Below are 25,434 nucleotides of genomic sequence, written 5' to 3' on the forward strand. Positions count from 1 at the left end.
CAAAGACAAAGTAAGTAAACCGAAAAGGAAAAATAAACAACCTTCTTAAAAATATGTTCACAATTTTGTACAAATTGTATACGTACATTAACTTTTGCTTATCTTTTAGGAATAAAGTTTACAAAAACTCTAAACAATATTTATTTATGACACAACTCCATTTGTTTCTAATTTGTATAATATTTCAAGCATCAAAAATTAATTTAAAAAATCTAATTATAAAAGTATTAAAAGTATCTTCATCCAGTGGATCTTTCATCTTCATTATCCTTATCGAAACGCCTTTTCAAATTCGGTAATGGAATAGTTGTTTACCTCATAACATTAAAGGCAGTTTACCGTTCAATTAAAATGGTTAATGAATAGGAACGAAGAGTATCAATAGAGTGTGACGATTGAAAAGGGGTCATCAGCCTTTTAGATTGATGAAAATTGTGTGATTTCGATTCGTAATGGTTTGTTACAATACCAACAGAGCCTTGATTTATGTTATGATTTAATTACCTCAAAAGTACAACATTACTTAATAAACAGTATAGCTAGCAATATGAAAACGTGTATTCCGATTGCAGAATATCTTTTTAGGAATGAATTCCGCCGTAACGTATAGGCTCTAACAATACAATCACTAAAGTAGTGAGTTGTCAACTGCACATTCCAGTTGCGACACTGTAACACGATTGAAATTCAGGATTCATTCACCTGTTTTCCATTGCAACAAATCAATATTCCCTATATGATTTCGACCTGTTATCAACAGTTACGTTAAGACAAACACCATTAACACGTTACATACAATAAAAGACAACTAACCGTACCATGTTCCAAAGTAATCATTGCGCAACTACTACAGGTGACAGAGAACCGATTCCTGCGATACGTAATTAACCGATACCGTGTGATTGAAAGCGACTATTAAAATGTTAAATGATGGTACACGCAAAATAAGAAGGTTTGATTTGCTAACCAACGTTTATGATAAATAACTCACCGTTTTCTGGTGCTGATAATCCAATAAGCTTCTCCTATTCAGAACTTTACACGGCACACGCATAATGCGACTGGAAGTTGTAGGCAAATTTAACATCACACATTACGATAAACAGAACAATTTCGTTTAATTCATAATAAATCAGCCCATTGTTCACTCACAATAGCACTCAAAACAGGACAAGAGTAGATTTGAGCTTATATTTTTATCTTTTTGTATCGCACGTGGATATTGACCGGTTTGTATCCTTTCTTGTAATGTATTTGGTGGATGAAATTTAGTGCAAATCCGTGTTTTTCCACAATAGAAGACCGCTTTCTACCAATACATGTGGCGGTAGTTGAAGCATGCGCAATAGCCGCTTTTATCTGCTTGCACAAAACCATACAAACTTTACTCAAACCCACTTACAGTTACGCTTTTACATTCTAGTAAAAATTTCCATCTCCTTGTAAAAGCAACATGCTCACACAAACTATGTTACCGGTATACATGCGAATGTCTATCATCTGCATATGTGTTCATACCTGTTGAAGGACTACCAACTAAACTTTCGTTTAGTTTTTTATTCCGAAGAGTTCCTCTTTTTTGAGCATAATGAACCTTTTTACCATTTTACTATTTCAAACATCTAAGTGTTGGATTACAATAGCAATACGAACAAGATACAAGATTGTTTATAGAACTGAACACCACCGTGACGTTTTCACGATCTCTCTCGATCGTGATGCACTTTTCAAAAACGTGTTCATTATTCACGTTCGAGAGGTGTTCGAAAGCCGATAAAGATAACACAATCTTTCTGAAAACGGCAATTGGACAATGCTGGAACCCAGCAACTTGAGTTTTCCCGATGTGATTACCCGAACCTTTTGAACCAGGAACTTCAACCACCATGACTACTCAACGGAATGCCTGTGTGCCTGAATCAATCAAATTGAATTTTAAGTTTATTATACTCAGATCATCAGGAGTTAAACATTCTAAATCACCTTACGGAAAGATGAGTTCAATAATTTCAAAAAATAACAGTTACTAAACTCCTATATATATGGAATCTTTTTACAAACTCTTAACCGTGATTGTAAGTACAGTTTTTACAGCACCCCATTTAAAGTTGACATGACAGGGGTTTCAAAACAGGGGTGACAAAAATAATGAATTAAAGAGCATATGTAAAAATGCAAACAGTGTATTGGCTTTTCAATTCTCAGTGTTGGTTTCAGATTCTGCGACTTATTTTACATTAGAACTTTGACATGCTTTATAATCGGAAATGAGCGAAAGAAACAAATTGAAAAGCGACTCCATTGAAGTACATCAAAGCGTATCTCGGAGGGTACGTACACCACGTGTATGCTTGTACACCACGTGCATGCTTGTACACCACGTGTGTGCTGATTAAGGGTTCTGATCGAACTCCTCGTACTCTCCCATTTTTTAAACAGATTCTCTCCAAAAACGGTTTCCATTCAACAATTTAACATATTTTACTAATTCTTACTGTAGTTGTATAGCAAAAAATAACTGTAATCTTTGGCAATCTTTTCAAAAGGCCTTATTTTCCCAACTTTTCATTCCTCGAACAGCAGTTCATTAACTCTTGAAACCGTGCGTATAGTCTGACTACCTAGGAAATGACAGCTGACAAATGTGGAAAAAAGATTGAGAAAAAAGAAAAGAATTTACAAAACACAAAAAGCAAGAAAGGTGTGTCTCTTCGGTGAACGGTGAAATTTGGTGATTACAGAAATCTTGTTCAATCGTGTGCACGCATTCCAAATCCGAATTACATAATGGCAGTACCGTGCAGTGTGCATTCGTTACGGGCTAAAGTTTAAAGCGCGTGGGTCGTGTGCTGCAAGAGGTGGCTGCTGGGACGTCGGACGGGGGCTGAACCTTTTGCACGACGGGACGGGATACCACCTTTCGGTGTGACGGAAACGAGGAGGGGGAATTGATCCGCCGTCGACGTTGCTCCTGGTCTGCCGCCTCTTTACGGTACGCGGACCATCGGGCCCCCGTCTCCCCGTCTCCCCGTCACGCGCTATCGTTTCCCGTCGTGCCGATATCGTTCTACCTCTGCTGCACACAGCGTCTTCCCACCCCAACCACTCTGTGTGGCGCTAACAAACGTGTGGCTGTCCACCGCCCCCCGGTGGTATTCACCGCTTCCACCCGCTACGCACACGCACGCAAGCACGCAGTCCCGTGTTTTGCTGCCCGGTTCTGAAAAGAGAGCGAAAGTGTTGGGAGTGCGCGTCGCAAGAGAGTGAGTGTGCGAAAGTGAGAGAGAGAGAGAGAGCGTGCAGCAGCAGCAGGCTCCAAAGATCCGGAAGAAGAAATTTTTGTTTTGGGAGCTGGGTTGAGGGGCAAACCTAACAGAAAAAAAGTGCACAATGTGGAACATGATGTGCGATGTGATGCCGACCATCTCGGAGGACACCATCTCCCAGCGGTCCTCCCAGTTCAGCGGCGAGGATGCCAACTTCGAGCAGCTGATGGTTTCGATGCTGGACGAGCGGGACAAGCTGATGGACAGCTTGCGCGAAACCCAGCAGCGGATGGCCGACATGGAGATGAAAATCCAGGAGGTGGAAAAGGAACGGGACAGTCTGCATCGACAGATTGCGGCCAATTTGCCACAGGTGTGCATTTACTGACCGTGGCAGGGAGTGGGCATTATGGCGACACCAGTTCATACTGCCTACGCAGATCTTCCGTCCCACGTAGACCGGCAGCATATCGTGCGTTTTGCACGGTAGGGACACTATACCTTTTCATGGATTATGATACGATTCTCTTTCCCCCCTTACGTTCCCCCCGGCACAGGAATTCTCGACACTAACCAAAGAGCTAACGCAGGCCCGCGAGACGCTGCTCGAACGAGATGAAGAAATCGGAGAGCTGAAGGCGGAACGAAACAATACCAGGGTAAGGGGTCGAGGTCAAACAGCACAGAATCATGCACTGGTTGCCAAGATGTGTGGACGTCCGAATGGCGCCGACCATATCGATGCAAACGCCGTTGACCTGCAACAGAAACATCATCGTCATCATCAATGCACTTATTGAGGGCTTTTTTCTCTCTGTTCCATGTCACATCGACGTGCAGCTCCTGTTGGAACATCTCGAGTGTCTGGTTTCCCGGCACGAGCGTTCGCTACGCATGACGGTGGTGAAAAGGCAGGCGGCGTCCCAGAGCGGTGTATCAAGCGAGGTGGAGGTGTTGAAGGCCCTTAAGAGTTTGTTCGAGCACCACAAGGCATTGGATGAGAAGGTAACGCGCATACATCGGTGGTTCACCGGTGTGGCAAGCCCACGCTCCAGCCCATCCGCCTACCGTTACCCGTCCTACCCGATGCCCGTCCTATTCCTATAAAATCTCCTCGGGTTTATGTGTTTGTGAAGGTGGCGGTCAAAAGTGGAACGAAGAGACGCGCAGAAAGAATGATTAATCGTGAGTGCGTACCCGAGTGCGTGTGGTTGAGTTTTTTTTTTCGTTTCGTGGTGTATTTGATTCGCGGATTGTTATCATCGCGGAGAGTGGAGATAGTTATTAGGCAAGATCGTCCTCCTACACGTTTCCGCACGATGCTTATGATTTGCATTTAGATCGATCGGTCCAGGGAATCGGTCAGCAACTCCCCATTGGCTGAAGGTTCTCTTTTACGATAAAACTTCGTTTACATTACTCAATTTTTTTTCGAAGAATGGCGTGGACGCTTGTGCTAATTGTGACTAACCGGCGAGAAACTAAACCCGAAACATATTTACCATCTTCGATTCATCACAATTTGTGCTTCATCGGTGTGAAAATCAAAATTTACTCAATGATACTGTCAATATTATATGTGTACCAGGGAAAAGAATGTCCCAAAATTGATTGTTTGCTTTTAAGTGTTCTTTAAGAAGAAGAATTTATTTCTAACTCACATCAACAATGTGAACCTAACCTTTGATAGACACGAGGCTATGTTTAAGGCGTTCATTAACGGTTGCACTCTTCGTCCTTTAGGTTCGCGAGCGGCTCCGAATATCGTTAGAAAAAAATAATGAGCTGGAAGAGGAACTCAACCAAACCAAAGAGGAGGTAAGAAAAGTTATTGATACACTAGGAGCGGTTGTTAATAGATAGTTCTAAATATACCTATATTTCAGCTTCAACAATACAAATCCGGTGTATTGTCTAACCAATCTGACCCCTCGTTGGACAGTAGCAGCGAAAAGAAGGTAGACAGAATGAAAATTACAAACAGTCTCTCCTCATACCGACATAACCACTAACTAATCCGCGCATTTGCAGGACGCATTGAAGAATGGTGAGGCAGGAGAAATGATCGATTACAGTGCGAAAACGCACGAGCTGCAAACGATCATCGAGAAGCAAACGGCAGAACTGTCCCAGTGGCAACGGCGCGTCTCCGATCTGAACACCAAGATCAACGAGATGGAGGACAACATGTGCAAGCTGCAGAAAGAGTACACCAAATCGCAGGAAGCATGCGTGAAGCTGCAACGTGATCTGCGCGAAAACGTTGCCCAGAAAGAGGACCAAGAGGAACGAATCGCAACGCTCGAGAAGCGCTATCTTAATGCACAACGCGAATCAACCTCATTGCATGATCTAAACGAAAAGCTTGAACAGGAATTGCGCCACAAGGAGGCTCAACTAAAGGTAACTAACTGGTACACACTTTGATGCATGAAGAAACATATTAACACCCTTTATTGTATCTTCTAGCTGCAAGAGGGCAAAATAGCAGCAATACAAGAAAAGCTTGAACTGTCCGAGCAAAAGTTGGCACAGTTCTCGAAATTGCCTGAAATGGAGGAACAACTTAAGGCTCGTATGGAAGCCCTAACACAGGTAGGCAAGCAGGTAGGCTAACACGAGGGAAAGATCGCGTCAAAATCTTGTTAACTCCTTCAATTTCTGATACAACCGTTTACATACCATCCCTGTAGAGAGAACGTTCTACGTGTTTGGAACAGATTCTCGCTTGTAGTCTGCATGTTACCTCTTAACCAATGTGTGACGTCTTCCGCCCTGCATACATATGCTGACCATATTTGTTCTCTTTCTCTACGTTTAACAAACACAAGGCTCAAGAGCGGCATGGTTCCGCGGAGGATAGAATTACGCGCCTCGAAAACAATGTGGACGAAAAGAATGCGGAAGTCATGCGTTTGAATCAAAGACTGAAGATGAACGAAGAGCACAATCAGCGGCTGTCGTCGACGGTGGACAAACTGCTGGCTGAGTCGAACGATCGATTGCAAGTCCATTTGAAGGAACGCATGACAGCGCTCGAGGAGAAGAATACGCTCACGCAGGAGCTCGACAAGGCACGTAAATACGCCGAGGAGCTGTGCCAGGAGAAATCCGATATGCTCAAGGAAATCGCAAAGAACCGGCTTGAGATGGAAACATTCAAGCGTCAAATTTTGCAACAGGTTTGTAGTGTGCCTAGGTTGATTTATCCTGCCGTACCAGCTCAAACTAATAAATCTTGTATGTTTGGTTTAGGAAATTGCGTACAATATTCAGCAAACCGAAGCACTTACCAGAAGCTTATCACCAAACGCGGTCGGCAATGCGTCAGCCAACAGTGGATTCTCACGCAGCGGTTCGGCCACATTCAGCACACACAGCTTGCGGCGGAACAAGCCGACACTCGAGGAGGAACACTTCAACCGTTCGATGGCGGAACAGGACTGGAACAAGCTGCAGCACATGGCCAATGCACAAGTATTTGACGGAGGCGTTCTCGAGGGCGCAGACGAGGCGGACAATCTGTTCGGCACAGGCGATATTATATCCCCGACCGGACACACCGATGCACAAACTCTGGCCATCATGCTGCAGGAACAACTTGATGCCATCAATAATGAGATCAGGTAAATGTGATGGCCTTTTGAAATGGAGGATCAACAGGATCATTTAAAGAACGTGTTTCTTTTTTGTTCAACTTTAGGTTAATACAAGAGGAAAAACAATCGACAGAAGCACGAGCCGAGGAGCTAGAATCTCGTGTCGGAAGTTTAGAGCATATGAATCTACTGGCCCGCGGTCGCTCGATGGACCGTCAGAGTCCACCGCTCAGTGGCAGCAGCACACCAAACAGTCCAAACCGTGACTATCTTCAAAAGTATCATACGGTAAGTGAAAGTGGTTCGCTTGCGTGTTTTTAATGGTCGTGTTAAAACCTGTTTTAGTTCTCACCAAATTGATCAGTTTTCAACCTTGAGTTCAATTAGTAAACAGAATGTACTCAAATTTACATATCTTTCGGCCGTTGTTAACTATGTGCCACGTAAAAAAACGTATTGAATTGTTCTATTAGCGTGAATATGAATAATAGCGTTTTTGTTATTGCGATCAATATGTTCTTTCTACTCGTATGCTTATCGTTACAGGCGCCAGCGTCGATGTCGCCAGCGCATTTGCATCAATACGTTACCACTTTGAATCAAGTTCCGTTGTCGGAATCGTTACCCTCTAGCCAAGTGAGTGGTTCCGGAGTTGAAAAGACCTATTCTTGCAGGACTTGCCTAATCGCTTATCTGGAAAGGGAATCCAAATTGTTAATTTTTTGTTCGATTCAAGATTGGCAATCTTTTCTGTGCGCAAATTCAATGCTTCGTTTTTGTGATATACTTTTCGATATTTTGTTTGTTTTTATTTGTTTCTACCCGCTTCAATGTTGTGGTTACAATGCTTTAATTGTTTCCCGGATGGGAGGGAATTTTGTAGAAGCTTGTTGATGTCTACCGAAATTTAGTAGATTACCGTTCTGTGTTTTGTTCATTAACATTCGTCCAAAAAGAAAATTAATTGAATGCAAACGACCTTTTTCATTAGTTTTTATGCGTACGACAGTAGCAAGCAAGTGGTGCTTATTTTTTATGATAATGAAATTGACCAATCTATTACTCTGTATGTGCAAAACAGAGAAGAGAGCTTTTATACCGGTTTTCGCATGTTTTAAAACTTGCTAATGAATTTTATTTCTGCATAGGTACAGTTGGCGCATCTTCAGTCAGAAATGCAGCATGACGATATGGGAAATCCAGATCATGATATGTCGGCTGGCGGTATTGGCGGAGGTGATACCAGTTCTGGCGGAACTATATCTCCGGCCACTGCACGCACAATGCGGCTGGAACGGTTTGCCCTAGCATTAGCCCACAGCCAAGAAGAGCTGAAACGGTAAGCGAAATAGCTTAAAGCGAATAGATATTTAAATTTATCTCTACTAAATCAATTAACCAATGCTTATTCCATACATTTTATATGCGATGTTTGCTGTATTCTAAATGATGCACTCTTCTACTTTAAATGCTGCTTGCGCGGGGATAGGAGATCCCAAGGTGTCATGCATGGATCGGAATTTCCAAGCGAGTCCAGGTCATTATCATTTAAGTTATATGGTACCAAACCGTCCGTTCATACAAAACAGAATCGCTACAACAGTACGCTGACCAGTGCCATGCTACATACTCGTATGCAGCGCTTTCAGAACGTGTCTAGGTTGTTAACCAATCCTCCCGTTCATCATCAGCGCTTCCTTCCGACATCTGTTCATCAACACCATCATCGGCCTCATTTTCAATCTTTCGTCCGTCGTGCGCCGTACCGGGGAAGACTAAAATATCGGTTTCCACCGACGACAACAGCATTTGTTGCTGGTCGGGAGCGCCCGTTTGCCTCCCTCCACCACCAGCATTACTATCACAACCATCCATATCTTTCCAATCGATACTATTCACAGCCTGTTGTAGCTCCAGCGGCCACCATATCATGCTCCTATTCACAGCGCAGACAGCCGCAACAACAGCAGCAGCACCGCCACCAGCACCACTACTACCAACAACAACATCAACAACGTTTTCATTTACCACATCCATCTATCTCATTGCTGCGCCGACAGGCGGGAGATAATGTTACATCGCGCCACCAAACGCGTCAATCGTTGCAAGATCAATTGCGGCATGCAAATATCTTTGACATTCATCGGCCACCTGTGCGACACATTTCATTGCCGCGCAGTAGTTACTGTAGGGACGCTGGTGGATTTCGTTCCATACCCTCCTCGTTTGCCACCCGGAGGGTGTTCGAAGTCCCACCACAAACACGTTCGTTTTTGCAGTTAAATCTTAAACGTGAACTAGGTTACACGTTCCCACGTCTGATTTCCAACATGCCACTAATCGGGACGGCCAATGAATCGATGATCATCATCAACAACTCTCCGTTTGCTTTGACCGATCGGAGGTTTGGCATATTGCACCACTGCACCATGTCCGATTCGTATGTGTAGCAGTGGAGTTTTTCGGGAGGCTCGTCCTTAGGAGTAGTCATGTTTACATTGTGGCTGGCTGATGGTGTTTCGTTGAGACTGATTGAAGCATTCTGCTTGTAACGTGTTAAAGGCGTGTTAGCTCTAACTCTATAGCATTACAACTATGATTGAAGGGACTGTCGTACGATCGTCGGGATCGTATTTATAGACTACATTGCTATGCAAGCGATATAATCCTTTCGTTGTATATGCCAAGATGTTGTTTGGATTGAAATACAGGTTGATCTCAAGTTTTAGTATCAAGCTGATGACTTTGAGGGTCTGAATTCCTTTTGTGTGGAGGGTGTTTTTTGCATATTCATAGGAAAGCAGCAATGGATCCTTCCTTTCTCTTATCTGTTGTTGCTTATAACACCTTTGGATTGGAGAATTGTAAGGAATTTTTGTGTTGAAGGCTTGAAGAAAGGATGTAAGTCATCTACATACATACTTTTTCTACGTAACAACGTTTGTTTTCCTGCTGTGTTAGTAAAGCGTCGGACCTAGCACATTGATAACTCGAACGTTACTACTACTGTCACGACTACGTACATCTCACCTATTGCTCATGAATTTTATCCTACTTAAGTGTTACCCAATTTCGTAGGATGAGAATAGGTGCTGCGCCAACAGTCGTAGTATTGGGTCTTTGGCTAAATTCGTGGCGTTGTAGTTACTTCTTTACATTTTTGGTAGTTGTGTCAGAATATTGCCACGAATAAGATTTAAGATCCAAAAGTTAGTGCTAGTCCAACACCAGTTTATGGAGATAGTCCCCTCAAGTGAAGCAATATGTTGTAGTTCAAACGCTAGTGACGGCTTCATGTATGAAGGCTTTTGATCTCCGATTTTCATTGGAGTGTGCACAACGAAGCACGAAGGGAACAAATTAAGTAGTTGACATCAAAATTCTTAAGAAAAACATTGGAACTTGAACGACATGGTCGATTTGCATCCGACTTCGTGTACAGATGAGTGTATGCAAATCTTATCATTACGTTAGTATGTGATTTAATTGAAAATTACTAGAGTCGCTACTTATAACCCTTCTTAAATATTATGCTAAACAGCCATGCTAACCTTCAGAATTTGGTATTCAACTTGATTTTACGCATTAATATTATACTGCGATCGGTCACGTAGTGTTGGTTTTATGCGATTGTTTAGCTAAAATTTGTGACAGTTTTTATAATGTTTTGCCAGCTTTAATCTAATGTGTTCTTATGAATCCGCACTCATTGCAGGAATCATTTTGTCGCCAGCAACACGTACGGAATGTCCCCGCTTAACTCACGCCATGGAAGTCAGGAATCGTTGAAGCACTTAAGTATGGTTAGCTCGTTAAGTTCCCTACAAACGCCAACCGCCAGTCGGGGAGGAGATGCCGTATCGGCGGCTCAAAAGAAGAAGGGTATTAAATCCAGCTTAGGGCGGTTCTTCAGTAAAAAGGACAAGGTAAAACCAATCTTTTGACTCGTGTTATAAAGCAGAAAATAACCAAATTTGTTGTAATTACTGTATCGTTTAGGTAAAGGGCGTAAAGGATTCCTCCATGCCAGACGGCTCTACTAGTATGATGTCGATGAGTGGGTTATCGCTTATTAGCGACATTGATTCCACGTATGATAATATCAGCGTATCTGGTTACAAACCACCGGGCAAGTCGAATCCGATCGATTATACTCGACAAAAGAAAAAGTATGTAGCTGCCATTTGGTTATGGCCATTTCCTATTAGATCGTCATCTATATTGTTGCGTTTCTCTTTTTCTGCAGGGAACACGACTATCGGCATGATCTGTTGGGTGAAGCGATGAAAGCAGGCACACCGTTTGCACTGTGGAACGGGCCAACAATTGTGGCTTGGCTCGAGCTGTGGGTCGGCATGCCGGCCTGGTATGTGGCGGCATGCCGTGCCAACGTAAAATCCGGTGCCATTATGAGCGCTCTGAGCGATACAGAAATACAACGTGAAATCGGTATCAGCAATCCACTGCACCGGCTAAAATTACGTCTTGCCATACAAGAGATGGTGTCCCTGACATCGCCATCCGCACCGCAAACCACGCGGACAACGCTGGCATTTGGTAGGTGTACCTCTACGCAACCTCTACGACTAGATCATAACGAAAACTGTTCTTTGTATATTCCCTCTTACAGGTGACATGAATCACGAGTGGATAGGAAACTATTGGTTGCCTAGTTTGGGTCTACCTCAGTACCGTACTACGTTCATGGAGTGTCTAGTAGACGCTCGCATGTTAGATCACCTCAACAAGAAGGACCTGCGCGGTCAGTTGAAGATGGTAGACAGCTTCCATCGGACTAGCCTGCAGTACGGCATATCCTGCCTGAAACGACTAAATTACGACCGTGCGGCACTGGAGGAGCGACGAAAGGCGTCCGAAAACAGTCTCAGCGATGTGCTGGTGTGGACAAACGATCGCACAATGCGATGGGTGCAGAGCGTTGGCTTGAAGGTGAGTGTTGCTTGTTGCTGAACTGAACTGCAAATTTCAAATCGACACTGATTGTTGCATTCGTCATCTTCCAATTTTAGGAGTATGCCAACAATCTGCTAGAGTCCGGTATACACGGCGCACTGATAGCGTTAGATGAAAGCTTTGATGCTAATTCCATGGCCCTAGCATTGCAAATTCCAACACAAAACACACAGGTAAGTTATTAGCACCGAAACAGTGTCGGATAATTAGTTTCGGACAAAACAAGTACAATTCGTTAGATCTGCGTAAATAATCGAGAATATTGCTCGATATTGTTCATCTTATATTGAACTTGAGAAGGTTACATTTCGCTCTGGCTAATGGTTACTCATATTCAACGACTCATATTCGTTTTGTCCGATACTGTTCGAAGATAATCGAAAGTATATACGATAATAACCACTGTATCTGTTTCATCTCGTTTTTAGGCTAGACAAATTTTAGGCACGGAATTTAACAAACTACTCGAACTGTCGACCGAACGGCGCACGGATCGAGATTCAATCAAATCTTGACATAATCCTAGTCATCCTAGTCTAAATGGATAATAAGTATGCTAATATTAATAATGATAATAATATAAAGTAATAATAATAATAATAATGATAATAACAATAGCATTATTATTATGAGTAATGAAAATATTAATACTAATATTAATAATATAACGATAATACCTACCTACTAACAGGCGGATCACTGCGCAAGGAATGAAGGGCATGCAGGGCAGGGGAAGAGGTATAGTATTTTATCGGGAAATAATAAATGCAAGTAAAGCTAAAAATGGACGTAACAGAGCAAGAAGGCGTGTAAGGTGGTGACAGTCGAATATTCAAAACAAAGATACATACCAGCAGCATTAGCAACAAATGATTTAGTAGGCAAAAGGGGAGGGGAACACACCGTGCAGACAACGCAGGACCGGTGTTACTGGGGCTAGAGATATAATAGAGGGGAAACAATATATATATTATATATACATACATGTCAGGGCGGCTATAATGCACGTAGGCAAGCGTACAAAACCCTCGTATGCTCGGATGATTGGGATGGAATTATTGGATTTATCTAAATGCAACATTGTCTGTACAATTAGGGCAATCGCACGCATCACTGGGAAGCAAACAGGCGATGAAACCATAGGACAAAGGGGTATGCAGTGACGCCAGAAAGGAGGGGTGGGGGAACTATTGCGAAGCTATGTATAATGGTAGGTTTGAAAACAGACTCCCAAGTGAAAAGTATCGTTAAATAGGTAGAGACGGGGGCAGGCCGGGAAGGGTTGGAACAGGCGCGAAACATGCAGATACAGATGCAGCTGTAGATGCTGCCAAACTTTAAAGGAACAAAACGTAAAAACACAACTACGCTATTGTAAAGATATACTTATAATCCCGGCATGAAAACAGAAACAGAGCTATGGAAGTGAACAACAACAGCAGCAAAAGAAACAAAGAAACAAACAAATACAAAATGCAATGCATCTGTGTTCGATAACTTAAAGCAAAGCAAGCGCCGACAAGAGCAAGCATTATTTTTCGTTTTTTATTTTGTGGTTGTATTCTCATTTCAGTTCAGCAAACAGTTGAAACATTAATTCTACAATATTGTGCACTGGTCGTGCATTTGTTCGGTAGTTACTTAAGGGTCTCTACAGTTGTCCACCCTACGTATTCGGTGGCTTAGTATTCAATCTCATTGCTCACAACGCGTTGTGTAGCATTCGTTGCGGCAGCCGTCGCGTAACGTAGACTGTTGTGGAGTTTTTGTTGGAGTCGTTGGCGCTTTTGCTGGTACAGCAGGGACTGACGAGGGCGCTGGTAAGGTAGCATGTTGTTAGTGTTCGGTAGTGGGTTAATAATGTTTGCTGGTTGTCGCACTAAATGCGGAGCGGGAATTCCTCGATCCTGGTGGTATCGTTTTTGTAATAGTGTCTGCTGCTTCCTACGATTCATCTCACTGATGCGAAAAGCTATTTTATGTGCTCGGTTGCTATCCACGTTGCATTGGAGATTTTTACGGATCACATAGTAGACGCTGCGGTTCTGAATACCCTTACTAGGGTCATTGCAACGTGGCGTCAGTTTGTTGCTGTACACGTAGGCAGCCAACGCATTGTTGGACGTCGAGGATACCTTTAGACGATTTGTGGCCGCTTGGCGCCATTGTACCATGGAACAGCTACACTGCCACGGATTCTCTATCAGACGCACGATTTGTACGGCAGGAGCCAGACGGCGGAAGAAATCGGTTGGCAACTGTATCAGCCTGTTGCCATGTAGATACAACTCAAGCAATTGGAGCTGTTCGTCGAACAAACCGACCGGTAACTCGGTAAGCAGATTGTAGGATAAATCAATCACTTGCAGTCGTTTCACTCCAAAGAATGCGTCCATCGAAATGGCCCCAATTAAACAGTGGGACGCGTACAATTCAGTTAGGTTCTTCATCTCGGCAAAACTGTCGTACTCGACGAACGAAATATTACCCTGTAGAAGCCGCAGTGTCCGAAGCGATCGAAGTCCTCGGAAAAGATACTGATTGAGTGCAGGCAATTGCAAATTGCGAATCTCTAGCAGTTCCATCTGGGCTAATCCTTGGAAGGGTTTGGGCGTTCCAACCTGAAGTCCAACCGTGTCACTGCCGATGAACAATGAACGCGTCATGTTCGCGATAGCAAACGAGCTATCGAACACGTACTCAATGGGATTGTGGCGCAAATCGAGCTTAGCCAGCTTCGGGAACGGTGGAAAGGTGAGTTCCGAAATTTTGGAGATGTTGTTCGAAGACAGGTCCAACACGTGTAGTTCGAGCAATCCGGCCAGAGAGTAGTAACTAACCTCCAGCAAACGATTCCGGGCAAGAGATAGCAAACGCATGTTGGGAGCACCGTAAAAAGCGAATGGAGGCAGTATTTTCAGGTTGTTGTGCTGCAGTGAAAGGCGTTGCAGACGGTCAAGACCGTACAGGAAGTCGGGATGCAACGATTCCAGCTGACAGTCATGTATGGAAAGCGCCGTCAGGTTTGTCCATCCATAGAACGACACATTGCTAGTGCTGGCCAGCTCGCGCTTGTATACCTCGTACGGTACGATCTCGAGTTCGAATGTCTCCGTGAGTGCTTCGGGCCCATTGTTTACCACTACTACTTCTTCCTCTACATCATCGTCGACAATCTGATAAGCATTAGCGTCGTTTCCATTAGCACCTGCCAAGTGTTGCAAACCAAGTCCCGCCAGAGAGGGCATTGTACGATCGAGAACAGTAGGAGGGGCGCTTCGGATCAGCTCGAGAGATTCAAGATGAAGTCTCGCAACGGGTAGTTCAGCATCGAGCGAAAAACGCAGCAATTGCGCTTGTAATGACTGCACATGTAGCTCTCGCAGATGTTGAAAGCGGACCAAATTTGATGCATTCACTGGAAATATGAGGTTAAAAAGGTTAAATATGGTATAGAACTCACGAATTGTTTTGCCTGTATCATTAAGTCTAAAGCACAGGGACTTACGCTGATATGGTTCGGTTTGGGAGGTGTATATTATTTTCAGCACCGCCGTATCTAGTGACAAAAGATCTTCGATTTTTTCGAACCCAGCAACTTGTCCGACCATGCACAGGGCATGGAACGATGAGCCGGAACCATCAAGCTCGGAAATAGTGTCGGATGTCACTGGATCTTCAGCGAACTTGAAAGAAATGTAAAATATTTCAAACTCTTAAAACACTCTTGTGCTAAGGGACTTTGTTTTCACTCACATCCAGGGTTTCCGGTGATTTGGAAGTTCTATCGCACATACATTCTGGTGGACAATCCAGCAGGGCAAATGATGTATCGCGGGCTTTTGCAGCGCGGAGCAACTACATGGAACATTTGTATAAAACAAAAGGCTACGTTTTAAAACAACGGATGTGAGATAAAACAGATGACAAGAGGCTAAAAATACTGTGAACTAGTTCCCAGATGCGAGATAAGCCACTGTTCTCCCAACAGGATAGTTTTATGCAGTGGATTTTCCTTTGTCGTATTCTTCCGGAACGGTTCGGTTATAAGAATCAATTGTTTCTGAGCTTAAACCACATATTTACACCAAGCTGCAGAAGGAAACTATATCCGATAACAGACATTTGCACTCAAAAAAAGACTGGCTGCAATCGTTGCACATCTGTTACAGAATTGATCGCCTTCTTGAGCCGATCCGCTTCACGGTCCGTGCGTTGATATTCTGGAACTTCACTTCGTCATAATTAATCCTTTTAAAAACACGCGTTTTAAGCATCCTACGCATTTTGGGAGTATATATGAATGGCCGCACTTTAGATGCACTCACAGAAAGAAGCGCCACTGCAACAAGGATGTACAGCGATGGTCGAAATATGCTTGCCATTGGCATGCTTCGTTTTAACCTATTGGCCGCTCTATTTCAGAATTTTAGAAGCAACGTGTCCTGTCAGCGTACCCAGCACACTGAACTGAACGCGGTACTACAGTAACTGAGCATGAACCACATGTGGTTCAGCGCACTAGATTTTGCTCGGCTCGCTCGGCGGAAATCGCTTATCAAACCACCGCATTCAAACACGAACTGTGACGAACGGGAACATGTGTAGTAGCGTTGTACGATAAATGCGTATGAACCTATCCTTAGAATAGGAAACACTTCGTACATCAACAGTATCCGCACAATATCGGAGCTGGGAAAGGCATGTTGTTTGCTTTTACTACTGTATCCATTCCCTTTCGCCGTATCGTCACAGACCGTAAACAGGGAAGAGGAGAGACTCGTTTTATGCGTCCAGACTCATATCAGCTGATGGTTGCATTTCCATTGTGGCTAGACGCGCGCAGCATTCGGGATGCTAGATTTTAGCGCGCAGATAACCGCTCCTTTCCTTTCATTTTCTTTCTTTTATTCTCTTTTGTCCACGACACCAGCAGAGAACTTTTTGTGTATTTTGATCGCCGTTTTTTTCTCGAAGCTTTCGGAATGATGACGTAGAATAAAGAACAAGACAGAAATCGACAAACCTCGTTTCGAAAAAAGCGTTTTCTTGAATTGATTCTAAACTCTAACTTCCTATTTATTGTTTGCATTTTAACTCGCCCTAACTGTGCAGCTTACCTAACAGTCATCGTCATCGTTCGTTTCATTTCTCTCCTATCCTAACGTATGATTTATATGGTCGCGCAGCGCCTGACGCCTGATACCACAAGATGTTCCTATTTTATACACACGAACATCACACACACGCACACACACGCTCAGCCCCTACATACATCTCATTCGGTTTGAATTACGGCGCTATCATTGCTTTCACTGTTTCCGAAAGTCTTGCGATGAACATCAGTAATGGTATCACACCACTTTAGTGCAAATCCTTCCGGATCCTCTAGGTAGTAGATTCGGTTTGGCTGTAAGCAGGAGAGAAATACGGTAGGAGTTAATAAACAATGGTGACAATACTGTAAAATACGATGGTCTTCAAACTATTTCCGAAAAGATTATGGGCCTTACCGTGTGCACGTAGAAGGTTTTGAAGTTTTTCGCCTCTACCGACAGTGCGGATGTCCAGGGAATCTCGCCCTTTTTCACCATATTCACCGCATCGATGTAGATTAAACGGGGCCGTTTGGTGAGCAGTAGCATGCGCCGCCGGGCAAACAGCCCTTTGCGTTTATAAATGAAGCCGTATTTGAGGATATCTTCGCCGTCAGCGAACGGTTGCCATTGGCTAATCGGTCCGGGATCATTTTTTAACGCATCTTCGACCGATTTAAAAAACTTGAATCCAGATCGTGTGAAACTTAGCACGAGACCCGATCCGGTGCGATTAGTTTCTGTCTCCTCTTTCTCCGCACTACCGCTGCTACCGTCTACTCTCCTTATCGGACCCACAAAGGGACGACCAGCTGGAGCGTCGGACGCTCGTTCTTCAACCGCTTCGCCACCACCATCTGCTCGGACATCGTCAGTTTCGTTCAGCTCGGCAAGTTTAAAATCGAACAGACGCGATATCTGCCGGTCATCTAGGCCGGGCTGCATGCCCTCGGGAAAGAAGACACTGCTCAACGAGTTGGTTTCATTGTTTAATACTGATTCCGTGCACGATGGCAACGGAGCGGGCTGTTGGCGCAGATGCTCAAAATCGATTCCTTCGAAGAAAGCGTGCTGTCGTATCGTGCTGTAGCGTGGATTGTCACACGCTCCCAACCGTTTTCGTTGTTCGATTTGTAACAGCCGTGTCACGAGATCTTTCGCTACCGCGTCAAAACTGTCTGCGTATGACACCTGGCAGCGGAGAATCATTTTAAAGATAAGATACTCGGAGGCAGCCCGAAACGGTGACACACCGCAAACCATCTGGTAGATCGTGCAACCGTACGACCAAAGATCCGAAGCGGGCGAGGAAAGAGTTCCGGTGAGGATTTCGGGCGAAACGTATTGGGCCGTACCGACGAAACTTCGACGTTTGTTGGGCCGTGTGGTAGCAGGTTGAATGTCCTCCGTATCGTCCGTATCGTCGTCCTCGTCCTGGTACTCCGTGCTTAGCACACGCTGAGCAATCTTGCGGGCATTGGACATGGTCGGTGAGGAAGGAGGTCCCTCCTTCAATCCGGCCACACCTTCATCCGGTTGCTCATCATCCCCCTTCTCGTCCTCCTCTTTGTAGTCAAGTTTTGAAGACCCAAAGTCAGCCATCAAGACGTGCATTTTTTCGTCTAGCAGGATGTTTTCCGGCTTTATGTCTCGGTGCAATATGCCCATGTTGTGCATCGTTTCCAGCGCAAGCAAAATCTCCGCCGAGTAAAACCGCGCGCAGTCTACCGTGAACGAGGGCCGTGAAAGCAGTGAAAGCAGCGTGCCGTTGCAGGCGTAGGTCATGACAAAGTATAGCTTGGAGCTGTCCTGAAATGTACAGTACAGACCAAGGAATCCGGGTCTCCCGGTAAGCCGATTAAGCACTTCTCGTTCCCGTTTCACGTACTCCTGTTTTCGTTCGCGTATTATTAACCGCTTTTCGCATACTTTTACTGCAAATAAAAGAAGCGTAGGAAGAAGATGCAATCAACATAAAGCTATTTCGCCATGGTACGGGGATCGATCTTGCACTTACTTGCATATTTCTTGGATGTTCTCACTTCTTTGGCCAAATAAACACAGCTGAAGCTTCCTTCTCCCAACATTTTTCCAAACAAAAAATCATTTGGATTCATCCGATGGCTGCTGCCACCTGTCCTGGTTCCCTTACTATTTTCCATTACTACCTGTGTTCCGTCGTGCGGAGGAAGGAAGAAAAAGTGAGAGTATTAGTAATGGGCGTTATTTTTAAACCTCCTATTTCGATTATGGCAACATTTTTTTTCTTTGCTGCATCTCCGTTTTGAGCAAAACACCAGGCCTATGCGAAATTTCTGTACCGCGAATGACACACATTTGCATTAGATCATTTTGCACCGCGCTGAGTAAGCAGCGAGTACCGTACCTCTGGCTACAACTGCTAGTAGGGGATGCAGGTTTTGTTTACTTTGCTGCAGTGCAAAAACACTAATCGTTAATGTTCCTGGAATATGGTACATGCGTTGGCTCGCGTGTTTCATCACAACTGTGTTGCATGAGTTTAACACCGCAATTGCAGATTGGGTATAAAGCATCTACAAGTAGACGGATACCTACCGATGCAAGTTTGTACAGATTTCTTGCAACTACTGTATCTTAAACTGATGGGCTTGTGATTCACATTCGAACGACCCACTATTATTGACGCGATGGAAAACTATGGTATGACAAATTCCGACGCGAGGATTTCAGAACAATTTCACAGTAAATACACACAATCTTTTTTCATTGGAAAACAATACCCCAAGTTCGGGGAGCGATTAAAGTTCGATTTTTTCACAAACCCAAGCCGTTTCGTTCGTTCGCTATTTTTCGCTACGGTATTTTATTCAAATAGATGAAACTGCATAAAACGATACAGAAACTGAAAACTTCACAGCGCTTCAGTACATCTCGATAACTTCCTGCAAACTAGATTGCTTTTCTATGAAAGTGTTTTGAGAGTGTAAAATGTCAAAAGCGGCACACGACTGTCACTAGCTGCGTAAAGGTAATTTAAAAAATAAACATGATAAGGTAATTTTATGTGTATGTACAGAAAAGTGATACAATTAACAAATTCGCATTTTCGCTATCAAAAAACGTCTTCCACAAGCAAAACTATCATTTCAATTCCTTTTACCGATTCAATTGCTGTTTCCGAAACAAATAGGACATTCTGGGTATTCGTGTAGACGCGACTTATTTCCGAACATCTGTTGACATTTGACAATTAGGAGAAAATGTAGCATGTTTACAAGCCGTTGTTACGTACTGCATTCTCGATCGAATCGGTAGTCTACAGCTAGCGTATGAGTTTTAACGGTACGTTTCTAATGCCAAAATGCAACAAATTGCGATGAAAAAATGTGTGTAACAAGTTCGGTATCAAAGTTTCCATTTTCCATTCAATGGGTACAAACCCATCGTCGAAAAAGGCGCGGAAAACGTAAAATAAAGGACCTTGTCCGTCAGTGACTTATCCACTCAGGCTCGTCAACTTGACAGTTTAACCGTATTCGACATGAAAAAATTTGGTGTTTACTTGTTATCCATTGAATTACGGTATTATTAAAATATAATTTATTTGTTTCCCGTTAAGAAAAACAGCTCGCCAACAGCATCAGAATGGACAAGGATCGCTTATTTCTTCCGGGTAAGTGGTGGTTTTCGTGCAATTGGGCCGAATCGATCCATCTGCGCCAAGGGCGATGGCTCACGGAGATGCAGCCCGTGCTAAGGCAGCTCCCACCGCGCAAAGAAGGGAAGGAAAGAATGAAGGAAAAAAAATCTTAATAGCAAATTATGCGTACACGGTGTAAATACCGTGCAGCGAGTTGTGGAATTCTTTTTGTGAGCGAAAACTTATACCAGTTGTATTAAAGTGTGTTAAATGAAGCATTTAGAAGAAGTATTATCGGTTGCCAGTATAGTTGGCAAGCTCTATCAACGGGACGTACGGGAAAATGGCTTATAAAAAAACATATGACTAATCTCCGTGGCTTGCGCTACCCATCCACGCGAAATACGCGAACGACGGCAGGTTGTAGTGTGGTGTCTGAGGTTCGCCTTAAGGCACACTGGATGCGATAAAGCGGTGCTCGTGTGTTAATATACATTATCGCGTGAAGAAACATAAACAATTGTGCATGAAAGATGATTCTTCCATCGATGGACAGAAATATACCGAAGCTGTGATAAGTACCTACCAGCCAAATGGGTATGCATCTTCTTCTTTGCAAGCCGGGCGAAGGCAAATGCGTAAAAGTGATCACCACATGCCAATCTTGTTGGGTCGAAAAGAATAATGCTATTGAGGAAAACGAGTCACACATTTCTGAGTGAACATTTTCTTTTACTTTTCTGTCTTTAGACGAGGTGGTGGACATGGACCCAAACATGACAAATCGGTTACACCAACATACCGTAGTATTAGACGACGGTGCGCAAGCAAACACATCCTACTCCCGAGTTTCTCCCCCGAAAGCGATCATCGATAGCAGTCCACTGCAGAGCGCCATGGACAAGAATAAAGAATGTAAGTAATACGATCAGATGTACAAATCCGAGCTCCCGTAGCCGTCATTTTGGTCATTTACTCCTATTTATTTCTACTCCTACTTCTCAAACAGCACTAAAAGTGAAGCTGTTGGTACGAAGATCCTTTGATCAGCTCGTTCAGCAAGGAATAATGCCACGTGAGTGTCAACCATCGCCTTCATCCGTTCTAGTTGGTTGTGTAAGATGTTTCCGTTAACTATTGTCCACTTGCAGCATTGAAAACGTCCCCGGCTATTTATGAACAGCGAAGGCAGCTGGAACGGGCCAAAACCGGAGACTTGTTGAAAGCAAAGATCAAAAAGCGGCCCGATCGTGTCGAACTCGAGCAGCGACACATTCTCGAGCAATGCGATAGCAACGTTGACCCGAGCCTGGCGGAAAAGCGACGAATGCTCGAGAAGGCTCTGCTGGTGGATCACCTAAACTCGAAGATATCACACCGACCGGGTCCGCTCGATCTGATCGGGAAGAACATACTTCACGTGGAGGAACCGATCGAACGCATGGTAAAGGAAGGGCTGGTGGATTATGCGTCGACACTAGACGAGTCGAACATTTCCGTGGCGACTCCCTCCATGGAAGGCGAAGATTCGCTTAGCTCCGAGGGTGAATCGTTACACAGCGTGGCCGTAGCATTGGTAAGCCAACCGGGAGCGACACTACTTCAGCATCAGATACAGCTGCAAACACTGCAAGGTCCAACACATGCACCAACCCAACAACCTCAAACAGTTCTAGCAACTGGAAAGCCTGAATTTTATACCATCAAACCAACGATTCCTATCGTTGTGAATGATGGGACGGTGTTGGCGGCGATCGCTACACCGGTGGTGACGACCGCAACGGCAGTTGCCACTATTACCGCTGTAACCGGTGGTAACATTGCAACCGTGACGGAAGTCGCTATGGACCAGGGTAACAGTAGCAGTACCAGCACGCCAACCTCCACGCTTCGACCAATACTGCCAACGCCAAGTGCCAACATTAGCGGCGATCTGTCTTCAGTTCGACCGACACTCACCATGACAACGATGCCCACAGACATCAAGATGCTCAGTAGTAGCAGCAGCGGTAACACTGGCAGCAGTTTCAATTCCGGCAGTGGCAAAGAGAAACTAGTGAAGAAAAAAAGCAAGTCGAAAAGCATCACAAAGGCAAAGCCTATCAAGTTTCACGAATATAAAGGGCCGCCAAATGCCCACAAGGGATCGTCATCTGCGTCATCCGTGGCAGGACACGGTGGCACTAGTGGACCCGGTGGTTCCGACAACAACTATCAATTGATCATGCAGCAGCAGTATTTGCTGGAATATCTCGAAGAGATGTGCAAAAAACCGACCGGTGTATCGTCACCCTCGAGCCGGGAGCAATCACAAATCACAACGGATGGGGAAGAAATAGCAGGCAGTGATCATACGCCTATTGATTCACCCCTCAGTGTGGGCGGTGGAAGTGGTGGTGTAGGGACAGGAGCATCGAGGAACAAAAATTCTACCGCTGTAAGTAATAGCTCCACATTGCCCACTACACCGGCCACTACAGTCGAACTTGCCGTCGAAACATTAAATAAGCTTAAAGTGTCACAACTGAAGAAGTACTGCAAACAGTACAATCTGGCCGTTTCCGGGACGAAATCTAACCTGATCGAACGGTTGAAACCATTAATTAAGTCGATCGATGCAAATGCCGCGGTGGCTGGATCTCCTGTTGGAGTAACAGATCCGGAGCAGGAAGATAGCTTGCTAGCGGAACAGCAGAAGCGTATAGCCGAGCTGCAGCAGCAGCTGAAGAAGAGTCAGGAGGAGCTGGAACAGTTCCGCTCACTGTGCAATAACCCATTCGTTGGCTCAGGAGCAAATACAATCGCAACCGAGGAGCCGATGGTATTAAACGCCCCGGTTTCCATTCCTCCGCCGCCGCCACCACCACCTTCCTTTGGTACGGTGCTGGTAGGGTCGCCATTCTCCATTTCTACTGGTGACTCTTGCGATGCGCCCAGCGTAGGCAGTGATGCTGTCAGCGCTGGTAGCGATCAAACAATTGAGCAAATAAAAACAGAATCAACAGTTCCGGCACTTGAGGGCAGTTTTTTGCTGGAAGGACTAACAGCGGTTAATGCCGATGCTGTTGATTATGGGCACGATATGCGAGAGATTTTACCACCGGAGCTTAGAAGCACGTTGCCTATAGATCGCAGTCCAACACACCGACCAACCCTGGATAAAGTGTTGGGCCAGGTGCAGCCAACCATATCCGGACTAACAATGAATTCGGAAGCAAACGAAGATCGTGTCGGAATGTCATCCGTGTCGATGGAGCTGGGAATGCGATCGTTGTCACGCTCCAACATGGCCACGATGGTTGGTGGTAGCAGTAATGTAAGGGCTACTGGTGGAGACATGCAAGATTTATCACTGAGCATGAAGTCAGTTAATTTCGACACGGTCAATGATGGTGGAGATACGTCGATGCAGCAAGACACAATAATGCTAAATGACTTTGAAGATATCGATCTGGTAGACTTTCATATGCACTCGTTAGATAGTGAGGGACCGTTCCCAATGATAACAAACCACGACCCCGATCCTACCAGCGCGAGTGAACATCGGCAGCACACGGCACCGCACGACACGATCGGTTTGTTTTGCAATCGTGCTGACTCGGACAATGGGGGCAAAATGTTATCAAACGGGTTTGTGGATCAATCGCAGACTCAGCACATGCATGATGATATGTTGCAGGATCATCAGCACACGTACTTGAATAACAATGATCTAGTGAGCAGTACCGATGGAGCCAATGTAATGCTGCATTTGGATTTGATGGATCATAATGATCATCAGGCGAGTTTGGCGGCGCCAACCGAACCAAAATCGCTTACTTTTGGTAGCCTTCACCTTGCCCAGCATCCACTACAGCACAACGAGGATCAGCATCATCATCATCATCATCATCAGCATAACGCGAGCCACCTCCAGCAGCAGCAACAACAACAGCATCATAGTGACAGCAACAATAACACAAGCTACGATGCTAACCGATCCGCAATAGGATTGCTTCGCTTTACCGTGCAAGATCAACCTATAGCAAGCACCAGCACTAGCAGCAGTAGCAGTAGTACCAGCAGCAGTCCCAGCAATTGTTTCCGAGCTTTGGGAACTTCACTCTCGTCGAAACATACCAATAAACAGAACCATCATCTAAACTTGCACCAACAGCAGCAGCAGCAACAGCAACAACATCACCATCAGCAACAGCAACAGCAGCAGCAACAAGAACATCATCAACATCACAATCTGTTGGATCAACTTTCGACACCGCCATCCACCAATAGCGAGAACAGCACGGTAATAGGCGATACGATCGATTCTTTTCAGGACAATGCAATGGATTTCGAGAGTTTGCTCACAAACGATACGGACAGTGTGCTAACCGCCAACAACTGCCACCGCATGATGCTGGACTGTGCTCAGGATAAACCCATGCTAAGCTTTCTGCCGGATCCGAGCATTCTAGATTACTTCTCCGAAGAATGTAACGGTCTCGATTACGAAATAAAGCACCTCGAGTACTAGACAGCACATGTACACCCAGCATATACGACAGCGCGGACAGTTGGTTTCACACGGACAGTATTAAACCCTTTCTCGCTAAGGGTAAGGTGGTTAGGAGCAACACAGAAGGCGCAATTCCGTGTCGAGAAGGCGAGTGGTTCAGAAGTTTTCGGTTGTCTTCGAGTTAGGTCGTCAGAGACATAGTACGGCGCAGGTTTCAGGTTTTCTTCCTTAAGCCTTTTACCATTGTTTGCTAGTTTTATTAGGTGCAAGTAATAACGTTAACAACTACGAAAGTACAGCGAAACGGCGAAACAAGAGGAATGGGAGGGGGTAAAACAGAAAATCGAATCGAACTAGATGGCAATACCCAAAATACGTTGCT

The 25,434-nt window shown here is 44.6% G+C and overlaps 4 protein-coding genes across 9 annotated transcripts; 2 read left to right on the forward strand and 2 right to left on the reverse strand.

Annotated features, from left to right (window-relative positions):
• Positions 1 to 2,679: 2,679 nt before the first annotated feature.
• LOC128308183 (liprin-alpha-1) lies at positions 2,680 to 13,381 on the forward strand. 5 transcript variants are annotated; one of them, XM_053045467.1, is made up of 18 exons: positions 2,680 to 3,639; positions 3,824 to 3,925; positions 4,107 to 4,271; positions 5,010 to 5,084; positions 5,153 to 5,224; positions 5,298 to 5,669; positions 5,736 to 5,861; positions 6,098 to 6,448; positions 6,522 to 6,892; positions 6,970 to 7,153; positions 7,412 to 7,501; positions 8,014 to 8,204; positions 10,581 to 10,791; positions 10,865 to 11,034; positions 11,112 to 11,422; positions 11,496 to 11,815; positions 11,896 to 12,012; positions 12,268 to 13,381. In XM_053045467.1, exons 1-18 carry the CDS (start codon positions 3,391 to 3,393, stop codon positions 12,352 to 12,354), a joined length of 3,564 nt encoding a protein of 1,187 aa, XP_052901427.1. In that variant the 5' UTR covers positions 2,680 to 3,390; the 3' UTR covers positions 12,355 to 13,381. The 5 variants fall into 5 exon arrangements, with proteins under 5 accessions (XP_052901427.1, XP_052901428.1, XP_052901429.1 ...); XM_053045468.1 differs by having other exon boundaries at positions 5,310 to 5,669; positions 5,736 to 5,873; XM_053045469.1 differs by lacking the exon at positions 7,412 to 7,501 and having other exon boundaries at positions 5,736 to 5,873.
• Positions 13,367 to 16,310, reverse strand: LOC128308226 (insulin-like growth factor-binding protein complex acid labile subunit). The gene is made up of 4 exons (XM_053045472.1): positions 16,168 to 16,310; positions 15,596 to 15,697; positions 15,348 to 15,525; positions 13,367 to 15,257 (listed from the first exon to the last, which is right to left on the reverse strand). Exons 1-4 carry the CDS (start codon positions 16,228 to 16,230, stop codon positions 13,522 to 13,524), a joined length of 2,079 nt encoding a protein of 692 aa, XP_052901432.1. The 5' UTR covers positions 16,231 to 16,310; the 3' UTR covers positions 13,367 to 13,521.
• A 584-nt stretch (positions 16,311 to 16,894) lies between these two features.
• LOC128308892 (3-phosphoinositide-dependent protein kinase 1) lies at positions 16,895 to 19,854 on the reverse strand. The gene is made up of 4 exons (XM_053045531.1): positions 19,509 to 19,854; positions 18,953 to 19,099; positions 17,353 to 18,869; positions 16,895 to 17,249 (listed from the first exon to the last, which is right to left on the reverse strand). Exons 2-4 carry the CDS (start codon positions 19,095 to 19,097, stop codon positions 17,118 to 17,120), a joined length of 1,794 nt encoding a protein of 597 aa, XP_052901491.1. The 5' UTR covers positions 19,098 to 19,099; positions 19,509 to 19,854; the 3' UTR covers positions 16,895 to 17,117.
• Positions 19,855 to 20,462: 608 nt separating this feature from the next.
• On the forward strand, positions 20,463 to 25,345 carry LOC128298502 (uncharacterized). 2 transcript variants are annotated; one of them, XM_053034251.1, is made up of 4 exons: positions 20,463 to 20,590; positions 21,308 to 21,472; positions 21,567 to 21,632; positions 21,709 to 25,345. In XM_053034251.1, exons 1-4 carry the CDS (start codon positions 20,563 to 20,565, stop codon positions 25,068 to 25,070), a joined length of 3,621 nt encoding a protein of 1,206 aa, XP_052890211.1. In that variant the 5' UTR covers positions 20,463 to 20,562; the 3' UTR covers positions 25,071 to 25,345. The 2 variants fall into 2 exon arrangements, with proteins under 2 accessions (XP_052890211.1, XP_052890212.1); XM_053034252.1 differs by lacking the exon at positions 20,463 to 20,590 and adding an exon at positions 21,023 to 21,154.
• The last annotated feature ends 89 nt before the right edge of the window (positions 25,346 to 25,434 follow it).

Source organism: Anopheles moucheti, chromosome 2 (assembly GCF_943734755.1).
Source record: "Anopheles moucheti chromosome 2, idAnoMoucSN_F20_07, whole genome shotgun sequence".
Taxonomy (NCBI): Eukaryota; Metazoa; Arthropoda; class Insecta; order Diptera; family Culicidae; genus Anopheles; species Anopheles moucheti.

Coding starts and splice junctions, on each gene's coding strand:
- LOC128308183 (XM_053045467.1), top strand. CDS start 3,391: ATGTGGAACATGATGTGCGATGTGATGCCGACCATCTCGGAGGACACC. Junction 10,792..10,864: donor TCTTCAGTAAAAAGGACAAG/GTAAAACCAATC, acceptor TGTATCGTTTAG/GTAAAGGGCGTAAAGGATTC. Junction 11,816..11,895: donor TGCAGAGCGTTGGCTTGAAG/GTGAGTGTTGCT, acceptor TTCCAATTTTAG/GAGTATGCCAACAATCTGCT.
- LOC128308226 (XM_053045472.1), bottom strand. CDS start 16,230: ATGCCAATGGCAAGCATATTTCGACCATCGCTGTACATCCTTGTTGCA. Junction 15,698..16,167: donor TTGCAGTGGCGCTTCTTTCT/GTGAGTGCATCT, acceptor TGTTCCATGTAG/TTGCTCCGCGCTGCAAAAGC. Junction 15,258..15,347: donor CCAAACCGAACCATATCAGC/GTAAGTCCCTGT, acceptor TCATATTTCCAG/TGAATGCATCAAATTTGGTC.
- LOC128308892 (XM_053045531.1), bottom strand. CDS start 19,097: ATGGAAAATAGTAAGGGAACCAGGACAGGTGGCAGCAGCCATCGGATG. Junction 18,870..18,952: donor AACATCCAAGAAATATGCAA/GTAAGTGCAAGA, acceptor TTTTATTTGCAG/TAAAAGTATGCGAAAAGCGG. Junction 17,250..17,352: donor AAACCTTCTACGTGCACACG/GTAAGGCCCATA, acceptor TCCTGCTTACAG/CCAAACCGAATCTACTACCT.
- LOC128298502 (XM_053034251.1), top strand. CDS start 20,563: ATGGACAAGGATCGCTTATTTCTTCCGG. Junction 20,591..21,307: donor GGATCGCTTATTTCTTCCGG/GTAAGTGGTGGT, acceptor TTCTGTCTTTAG/ACGAGGTGGTGGACATGGAC. Junction 21,633..21,708: donor TCAGCAAGGAATAATGCCAC/GTGAGTGTCAAC, acceptor GTCCACTTGCAG/CATTGAAAACGTCCCCGGCT.